Source organism: Dipodomys ordii, unplaced genomic scaffold (genome assembly GCF_000151885.1).
Source record: "Dipodomys ordii isolate 6190 unplaced genomic scaffold, Dord_2.0 Scaffold33, whole genome shotgun sequence".
NCBI lineage: Eukaryota > Metazoa > Chordata > Mammalia > Rodentia > Heteromyidae > Dipodomys > Dipodomys ordii.
Window position 1 is genome coordinate 1256160 of NW_012267249.1, and position 9882 is coordinate 1266041.

Consider the following 9882-nt stretch of genomic DNA (forward strand, 5'->3'; position numbering starts at 1 on the left):
CACTTCCGGCTTTTTTCTTTTTGCTTATGTGGTGCTGAGGAATCGAACCCAGGGCCTCAGGCATGCAAGGCAAGCAGCGCTCTACCACTGAGCCATCTTCCCAGCCCAGAAGCCAGGAGTCTTAGAGGTTGGCACTGTCCCTAGAAGTTTTCCATTCAAAGTATTCTAAGAATGAAGTTTCATATACAGCATGCTAAATAAGCACCAACTAAAAACTATTAGTACACTCAGATCAGCAATAAAATATGCTGTCATATTTTCATATCTAATAATTCACATGAGTACTACTTTGTACATTCATTGAATAAACTCAAATTTTTAGTACCCATATAAAAATAACTAAAATGTCTCCTCTTCCAAAAGATTTGTTTTGTGTATGCTGGTCCTGGGGCTTGAACTCAGGGCCTGGGGGATGTCCTGGAGCTTTTGTGTTCAAGTCTGATATAAGAAGCTAATATAGAAACCCAGTTTAAAAAGACATTGATAGAGATGATAATACTGTTTGTTTGTTTGGTCATGGGGTTTGAACTCTGGGCCTGAGCATTGTCCCTCAGCTCTTCAGCTCAAGGCAGCACTCTACCACTTGAGCCACAGTGCCATGTCCAGTTCTCTAGTAGTTAATTGGAGATCATAGTCTCAAGGGCTTTCCTGTGAGAGCTGGCTTTGAATCACAATCCTCAGGTCTCAGCTTCCAGAGTACCAAGGATTACAAGCATGAGACACCAATGTCGAGCTGACCCATCTTTACCCTTTCTCTTACAGTGTTCTAATGTTAGAAGCAATTTCAAATCCTCCTTAAATAGCTGGTAAAAATAATGAAAAATTAAATCTGTACAAAGCATATATGTTTAAAGCTCAAAACCAATAGATTCTGTTATCTGGTGTTACTCAGGAGACTGGAAATCTAAGAGACTGAGGGCTTAGATTCTTGTGTACAAGTATGCAAAGGAAATGAAATCTCCAGGTTTCCATCACTAATGAAGGAAAATCCTTGAATAGCTATAACCTGTGCATATTCTTTGCATTGTTTTTTTCCAAACTGTCACTTTTCTGCCTTTTACTAGACTGTTTTTATTAACTCCATCTAGCCACCTTGGCCTTTTTTTTGGGGGGGGAGGGTCCAGTCATGGGACCTGAACTCTGGGCCTGTGTGCTGTCTGTCCCTCAGCTCTTCAGCTCAAGGCTAGCACTCTACCACTTGAGCCACAGCGCCACTCCCAGCTTTTTTCTTTTTTTGCTTATGTGGTGCTGAGGAATGGAACCCAGGGCCTCATGCATGCAAGACAAGCACTTTACCACTGAGCCACCTTCCCAGCCCCACCTTGGCCTTATCTTGGCTCAGTATTCCTTATCCAAAATGCTTGGAACCAAAAATATTTCCAGCCTTTTTTCAGATTTTGGAATGCTTGCACATACATAAAATGAGATATCTTGGGGATAGAATCAAAGAGTAAACATGAGATCCTTTTGTTTCAAATACACTTTATATACAAAGCCTAAAGGTAATTTTATACAATATTTTTAGGCTGTTGTATTTCAGCTGACATGTCACATACAGTTAGGTCATGTCAACAGTGGCTCACACCTGTAATACTAGCTATTCCAGAGGCTAAGAACTGAAGATTGACATTTGAAACCAGCACAATCAGACAAATCAAAAACTATCTCTAATTCACTAGCAAAAGTAGAGCTGTAGCTCTAGAGGGAGAACACCATCTTTGAGCAAAAAAGGCAAGCAAGAATGTGTGGCTCTACTACATACACACACACACACAAAAAAAAAAAAATGGGGGGGAGGAGGCATTTTGGATTTCAGATCAGTTTAGGGATGCCTGACCTGTTATTTCCAAGAGTTCTTGACATCATACATTGTTTCATTTAAATCTCTGCTCAGCTATCTTATAAGCAAGGCTGTCCACATTGTTTCATTTAAATCTCTGCTCAGTTATCTCATAAGCAAGGCTGTCGCCAGTACTCTATGTAACTTTATTCCCTTAACTGTGTACCAAGACTTTAGTCTGAACATTTACAGCTATCTGACAAATCTATATGTTTCGTTGCAGATCATCTGTCTCTCTAATTCCCATACAAACTCATAACAACTAGGCTTTACTTCACCACTGTATCCACTGAAAGGAAGGAACATATTTCTTGAGACTGTCACTCCAAGCATCTGTGACACTACCAGAGACAACATAGCACAGTGTTTTTATGAAGTAGTTTCTTAGTATTTGCTAGTTTATTTGTAAAGACAGAGAAATCTACCTGCACCAAAGTTGGTAGCTATTCAAAATTGCTAACCCATCCAGGTATGAGAACTAAAAGCCCTGCTTCTTGCTAAAACTTGTCCATTCTCCCAATTTTCCCCTAGCCTTTGTTTCCCCCATAAGATAACCAAATTATTTTGCTTTCTAATCTTCCTATTCTCATATGTACCATGGTCCTCATCCACCAAGCAATTCGCTTAACTTTAGAAAAATCCTACCCAGTGCACTGAGATGTTACAAGGCCTTCAAATTACTTACTGCTCAGCTAATAAAGAAAGCAATATTATACAATCTTGGAATCCTCAGGTTTCAAGCACCTTACCTACTCAAACTCAGGACATCAGAGATACAGAATAACAGTATGCTTCCATTAAAAAAAATGTCAGCAATAGCTGGGCACCCACTGTGGCTCATGCCTGAAATCCTAGCTACAAAGGAGGCTGAGATCTTAGAAGCGCTTCGAAGCCAGCCCAGGCAGGAAAAGTCCATCAGATTCTTACTCCAGTTAACACCAAAAAAAAAAAAAAAAACCTGGAAGTGGAACTGTGGCTCAAGTGGTAGAGTGCTAGCCTGGAGAGGAAAAAAAAAAAATTTAAAACCTCCGGTAACAGCGGAGTTCAAGCCCAGGACCAGCGCGCATGCACACGTGCACGCACACACACACTCAACAATATCATCTTCAGAGTGCTCTCAAGCTCCTTAAACTAATTCTACTTTAGTTATGAAATCTACACAAAAGAGCTGCTGTAGAAGTCTTAAGGAATAGAAGTTGAAAAGCCTGTGGATAGCCAAGTTGTCTACGAGTTGCCCATTTAGGGAATTTAAACCCACTGAGTCACTTTATAGCCTACTTTCAAATCTGGTAGTTTTTCCAGGAGCTCTTGGTTCGAGGGAAAATGTTAAGATTCTTAAGACTCCGCCAAGTGTGCGAGGGCGGGAGGGATTGGGGATCCAAGGTCTTTAGCACACACGTCCACAGTAACTGCTCGAGGCAAAGCAACGGAAGTTGGAGAGACTTTGCAACAGCTGCAAGAGTTTCACTCCTCGCGGCGAGCGGTGGCAGGAGCGAGGCTCGAGGGCCGGGCCGGACTGGGCGGCATCCGGCGGCGGCGTGCGCCGGGCTCGCTGGGCCGCCGCGCCCCCGGGCTCACCTCTCCGGATCCCAGGCTGCACGGGCCCCACCTGTTCCCCTCGGGTCCCCACGCCCCAGCCCCTCGGGAGCCGCACTGAAGAGCACCAGGAGCCCTATCCTGGCCCACGCTCACCCTTGGTCAGTGTGTCCAGCACCCCCGACTTCTCCAAGTATCTCCGGAACTGCTCACGCTTCGAGTCGGCGGCCTGAGGAGACACCGCGGGGTAGTGACCCGAGCCCGGGGGCCGGAGCAGGAAGAAGGCGCTGGGAGTCCGGCCACCCCGCCTCGCCTCGCCACCTCGAGCCCCTAAAACCTGCACGCGCGCCCCAGCTCCCACCCGGAGCCGACCAGCGGCTGGCAACCGCCCGCACGCCCCCAGCCACGCCGCGCCCCCCTCACTTTGTAATGGGCCATAGTGACAGCGGCGTCGCTGGCGCCGAGACTCGGGCTGGCGGGCTCAGAGGAGCACTGCTCATGCGCGCAGGGGGCTGTGCGCCTGCGCTGTGACCAGACTCGGGCCCGGGTGGCCGGGGCGGGGCCTGTTTTCATGGCGACCAAGACGCCGTGCCTCTGCCATGGCAGTCCGAGCCCAGGGAGGCTGCGTACGCCCGCCCCTGCGGCTGCCCTTTCCTTCCCCCTAGCCTTCCTCTTCCGGTCCCCCGGCGCGGCGGTTGCTGAGCGGCGAGGCCTGGGCTCGGGAACTCGTCGCAAGTGTCCAGGTGGGGCCCCAGGTGGGCGTGGTGCCGGGGCGGGGCCGGAGCGCGGGCCCGCGGCTTGGGGAGGGTTGGCCCTGGGGGGTGGGGAGGTGGAGGACGCCCCTTCTTGCCCTGGGCCTTGGGAGTCGTGGCGGCCTATCTGTTTGTGCCAGGCTTCTTGGCTTTCGTCCGAAAAAAGAGGAGGGGGAACAAAACGCGCTGGACGCACGCAGGGGCCCGGGCGCTCGTGACTGGAGCAGGGGGTGTTTGGTTAGGATCGAGTTTGAAGCCCGGCTTTTCCTGTGAAAAGCTGTTTTTGTGGCTGACTCCCAGGGGCCTCTGGAAGTAAGCCGTGTGCTAACAAGCTACGCTTTTGAGCTAGAATTGTGTGTCGGTCCGCGTTCTAAACAGAGTTTTCGTTTTAATCCTCACACCACCCATGTAGGACAAGTAGTAAATGGGCGAGGTTGCAGGAGCCGAAGTAGAGCCGAAACAGACTCCAATCCCGGAAGTAAATCCCCAGGCTGCAAAACCTGCGAAAGCCAGCCTGGGCCCCTTTTAAGATTTTTATTTGCCAAATAGCATTGTGATTGTACTTAACACCCGTCAGTTTGCAAGTGTTAGTTCAGCAGCAAGTCTCTAAGTTATCTAATACAAGAGCAAACAAAATCAATTTCGTGTCCAAAGGAAAAAAATTAATAACTAAAAGGAAAAACTATACAGATCAAGAAAAAATTTCCAAAGCCACAAGAAAACCTGGTCCCAAACCATTTAGCCCATGTTTGAAGCAGGTGTTTTTTTTTTTCTCTAAATAAGTTTTTCACATATTTTCAAGAGATGATAAAGAAATCCTGGTTTAGTTATCCTATGTTTTTTAATTTGGAATTATCAAATTAGAGCTGTTTCAGTTTCTGAAGGAAACTAGCAGTTGTCTGTCTAACAGCTATCTACTTCCTCCTCCTCCACCACTAGGCAACTTCTGTGGTGGGAATAATATATAGAATGTCCAAAAGACAGCATGTGTTCAGATCTGAAGGTCTGTGGAAACCCGCCTACCAATGAAGTTGTTCCTCAGGGACACTGACTTACTGGGAGGATTATTGTAGGTTCTAACAGACTTTGGCTCAAAGGACAACTGTCCTAAAGAATCAGGAGTGTCAACTGGTTGGGAATTTCCTCCTTGTTTCCTTAAATTCTTACCACCAACCTCTTTTCCAGATACTTTATGAGTGCCTTTGTTGTTACCTAAGTCTATAGGATGAAGGACACTACAGCTAGTACTAAGTGTACACATCCCATTATTTTCCTCTTCATCCAAAATGTGACTATTAGGAGATGCCTGAAACACAGAAAATGAATTTAAACTCTGGTGTACTGCTGTGTGTGTTGGTTTTTCCACCAACAAGTTGTCATCAGATACAGAAGAGAATCTCTTCAGTGAATTTGTTGGTGTGCCCTGATATTTGGCTAGGTTTAACTTTGACTTGTTTGCATGGTATTGATTATGTTTATACTTTGACTTATATTGTCCCCAAAGCCCTTTTTTAATCTTTTTAAAACCAAGGTGGAAAATTTCTAGAATGTTTAAGAAAAGTGAAACTGTGGCTATGAACTGCATAAATAATAGGAATATTGTCTTTTCTGTTGGTCTTGAGATAAAACAATCAATTATATTTGGACATGGGTGGCCATGGCATTTAAATAGAGGATCTAAGTGAAATCCATATAGGAAGTACTGTCCAGTCATGAACCCAACTTCAAACACAGAGCGAGTGAAAATGTGTATCACATAAGTGCAAAGCAAGCTTCCTCTGAGTGGAGCTTTATTTGGTTTCCTTTTCCCCTCCAGCTGGCAAAGCTCTTGTTCCAGTCTTTTTTGATCCTCAGGCATTTTAAACTCTACTTCCTCCAGTTCTTTTTTCAATTGAGCTTTTAACCGCTGCCTCTCTTTCTGTAGAGCTCTCAGTCGATATAAAGCATGGCCCATGTAGACCAGAGATGGTGAAGACACAAATATTACTTGTAGAACCCAGTATCTAATGAGGGAGATAGGAAAAGCCTGGTCATAGCACACATTTCTGCAACCTGGTTGTTCTGTATTGCAGATGAAGTCAGACTGTTCATCATTCCAGACATCTTCAGCTGCTATCCCCAGAACAAGCATGCGAAATATGAACAAGATGGTGAGCCAGATCTTTCCAATCATGGTAGAATGAATATGGACTTCCTCCAGAACACCTTCAAGAAGGTTCCAGTCCCCCATATTTGTTTATTCAGCTCTGAATCCTAGCAAATAGGAGGCAGATAAGATCTTCCATTATGAAGAGAGCAGTAGTTCTGAAACCTATAGCCAAAATATGCACAAATAATTTTTTTCTCATGTGTTAATTGTTTCACATTTACTACAAATAGCAGTAGTAGTCTATAACAGAACATATTTCAGGTTTAGAGATTTAAAATCACATGTACGAGTGCAAAAAAATATGATACATAGTATATCTTGTCTATTAAGAATAGAATTATTAATTGGGTGCTGGTGGCTCATACATATCTATAATCCTAACTACTCATGAAGCTGAGATCTAAAAAAATCATGGTTTCAAGCCAACCCAGGCAGGAAAGTCTATGAGATTGTTATCCCCAATTAACCACCAAAAAAACTGAAGTGGAGCTGTGGCTAACATGGTAGAGCACTAGCATTGAGCGAAACAGCTCAAGGACAGGGGCCAGGCTCTGAGTTCAAGATGCAGGACCAATACAAAAAAATAAGAATAGAATTGTTGTGGTGGGGTATGGTTCAGTGGTGGAGTATATGTGTATTGTGCTTGAAGTACTGGGTTCACTCCTCAGCAGCAAAAATGAAAGTTATAGGATTCCCTATCAGAAGTAATTTTATTTAGCTGAAGATTATGGTTGATTTCCTTAATCTACAAACAGGTTCCTAAAATTATTGATTTGATCTTACAAACCTATTAAGTTTGTTTTATAGAAAAAGTTGTAACTGCTCCATAACTTTCTGAGTCTTCCTTTCTGACACTACCCTACTCACTTTCCTCTTTTGACTACTGAGAGGTGTCCCAACTGGCCTATCCTCCATTGCTCTTGTGAACTTCACTGACCCCTGGGTCCAAGAGGAAGATACTAAGTACCACAGAGGCCAAAAATGGAGTCTGTGAGCTTTGAGGATGTAGCTGTGAACTTCACCTCAGAGGAGTGGGCTTTACTGGATCCTTCCCAGAAGAAACTCTATAGAGATGTGATGTGGGAAATCCTCAGGAACCTGACTTCTTTAGGAAAAACACAGGAAGACCAGAACACTGAAGATGACTACAGAAATTTCAGGAGAAGTATAAGAAGTCAAGTGCTCAGGAGACTCTGTGAACATAGTGAAGAAGGTGAAGAAGTCTTTAGCCAGATTCCAGATCCTGTTGTGAATGATACTCCTCCTGGAGTAAAGTGGTGTGAAAGCCAGGTGTGTGGTGATGTCTTCATTGGTCCTTCACTCCTAAGTGTGCCTATCACTATTCAAACTGGACATGAGCCTTATGAATATCAGGACTGTGGAGAGAATCTGTATAAATGCAGGGAATATGGAAAAGCTGTTAGTTATCCTGAATGCTTTGTGAAGCATGAACCAACTCATACTGAAGAGAAACCCTTTGAACATACGGAATGTGAGAAAGCCCTCAGGAGTCATAATTATAGTCAAATACATGAAAAAAATGACAAAGAGAAAACAAATGTGTATAACCAAAGTGGTGAAGCCTTGTCTTGTTCCAGTGTCCCTCAATACCAGGAAGGAATTCACACTGGAGAAAAACCCTATGTGTGTAAGCAGTGTGGGAAAGCCTTTTCTTTTTTGAGTAGTATTCGAAGGCATGAGCGAGCACACACAGGAGAGAAACCCTATGTGTGTAAGCAATGTGGGAAAGCTTTCAGTCACTTGACTAATTTTCAGCAACATGAACGAACTCACACAGGAGAGAAACCTTATGTGTGTAAGCAATGTGGGAAAGCCTTCACCTATTACAATTCCTTTCAAACACATAAAAGAAATCACACCGGAGAGAAACCCTATTTATGTAAACTGTGTGATAAAGCCTTCACTAGTCGCACTTCCCTTCGATATCATGAGAGCATTCACAGTGGAGAGAAACCCTATGTGTGTGAGCAATGTGGGAAAGCATTCCCTTGTACAAGTTCCATTCGAAGACATGAAAGGACTCACACTGGAGAGAAACCCTTTCTGTGTAAGCAATGTGGGAAAGGTTTCAGCTCTTCCAGTTCCTTTAGAATACATGAACGAACTCACACTGGAGAAAAACCTTATAAATGCAAGGAGTGTGGTAAGGCCTTCACTGGTCACAGTTCCCTTCGTTGCCATGAAAAAATCCATAGTGGAGAGAAACCTTACAAATGTAAGCAATGTGGAAAAGCTTTTTCTTCTCTGAGTAATTTTAGAAGACATGAACAAATTCACACTGGTGAGAAACCCTATGTGTGTAAGCAATGTGGAAAAGCCTTCACTTGTTCTGGTTCCCTTCAGAAACATGAAAGGACTCACAAGGTAGAGAATTCTAAAATAGAATGTAAGAATGCCTCATTGTTACATGACCTTTCTAACAAACAGGACAGTACAGAGGAAAGAGAATTAGAATCAGTGTAAAGTGTTAAGGATGTCTCTAATCATCTCACAGAATTCACAAATGAAAAATGGCCTACTGTGGTAAGAAGAAATGTGCAAAAGTCTTTTGTCATCCCATAACTAAGAGCTTACCTAGGACAAAAAAAAATCTTGTGAGCATTAAAAACAACATTCTGGCAAATTCCTCCTGTGATGGAATCCTACAAAAAAGTTTTATGAAGAGCTTGATGCAAAGTAATTTCTATAGACTGCTCTAGAAATTGCTCAAACTGAAAAAGATGTTCTGAAAGTTACAAGTATATTGTGTTTACTAGTGAGTCATTCTTAAAATAGACCTCTGGACTATGGATTGTTTTATTTCATTAGGATTTGAACTTAGACTATATTTCCAATTTTCACCTTCTAAAAGAAGTGTTGAAGTAACCTGTAAGGTTCAAGTAATAGGACATGAGGTATTGTCCTTTTTAGTCATTGGGTAGTAACTTTTATCTTTTTTTAACTATTTTGGTTCCTTGCATAAATCAAGATGTAGTTCTAATAAGCCAGGAGACTTAATTTTAAATATCTTTAAAATAACGTGGTTAATGTGCCACTAAAAATTAATTTGTTAGTTGCTAGTATTTTCCTACTAGACATTTGTGGAAGATTCTTATATATTTATATAGCTTTTTTGTTACCATTCTTTTTTCATCACTGTGACTGAATACATGAGAGAAACAACTTGGGGAACAATTATTTTGCTCATGATTTCAGAGGTGTCTGTTCATCATGGTGAAACAAGCCGTTTACATGGCAAATAGGAGCAAAGGAGTGCCTATATAGGAAGAGGCCAGGGCAAGACAAAGCCCCTTAGGGCATCCCTTCCCTACTCCTTCAACATAGGCTCCTACCTCCTAGTGATGACACCCTATTATAAACTCATCAAGGCATGAGTCCATTCATTGGATCCAGAGCCCTCTTGTTCTAATCATCTCTGGAAATGGTAATACAGACACCACGAAGTGTGCTTTACCAGACTTAGGTATCTTTAAGTCCAGTCAAGTTTACAATGAAAATCATCATAGTCTTTTTTTTTCATATCAACTGATGTTTATTATGTGGATTTTGTACCATTTACTTTTTTATGTATATTTTCTTGAGGA

At 43.0% G+C, this 9882-nt stretch overlaps 2 protein-coding genes and 1 pseudogene across 2 annotated transcripts in view; 1 reads left to right on the forward strand and 2 right to left on the reverse strand.

Annotated features, from left to right (window-relative positions):
* The window catches only part of Mycbp (MYC binding protein), a 13712-nt gene extending 9827 nt beyond the window's left edge, over positions 1-3885 (reverse strand). The window contains exons 1-2 of the mRNA XM_013016909.1: positions 3800-3885; positions 3533-3605 (exon numbers count right to left, since the gene is read on the reverse strand). Coding sequence (XP_012872363.1) covers positions 3533-3605; positions 3800-3814 — 88 coding nt within the window. The 5' untranslated portion in view covers positions 3815-3885. The remainder of the gene's footprint in view (positions 1-3532; positions 3606-3799) is intronic.
* Positions 3886-5119: 1234 nt separating this feature from the next.
* Positions 5120-6693, reverse strand: Gja9 (gap junction protein, alpha 9, 59kDa). Its single transcript, XM_013016765.1, has 2 exons — positions 6181-6693; positions 5120-5346 (listed from the first exon to the last, which is right to left on the reverse strand). The coding sequence occupies exons 1-2, from the start codon at positions 6356-6358 to the stop codon at positions 5120-5122; spliced, it is 405 nt and encodes a 134-aa protein (XP_012872219.1). The 5' UTR covers positions 6359-6693.
* LOC105986136 lies at positions 6200-9876 on the forward strand (annotated as a pseudogene).
* Positions 9877-9882: the final 6 nt, after the last annotated feature.

Excerpts from the sequence above, each read along its gene's own strand:
- Gja9 (XM_013016765.1), bottom strand. The coding sequence starts at position 6,358 with ATGGGGGACTGGAACCTTCTTGAAGGTGTTCTGGAGGAAGTCCATATT. Across the intron at positions 5,347-6,180 it reads CTGCAATACAGAACAACCAG|ACTTAGGTAACAACAAAGGC; the intron begins GTTGCAGAAATG and ends TTCATCCTATAG.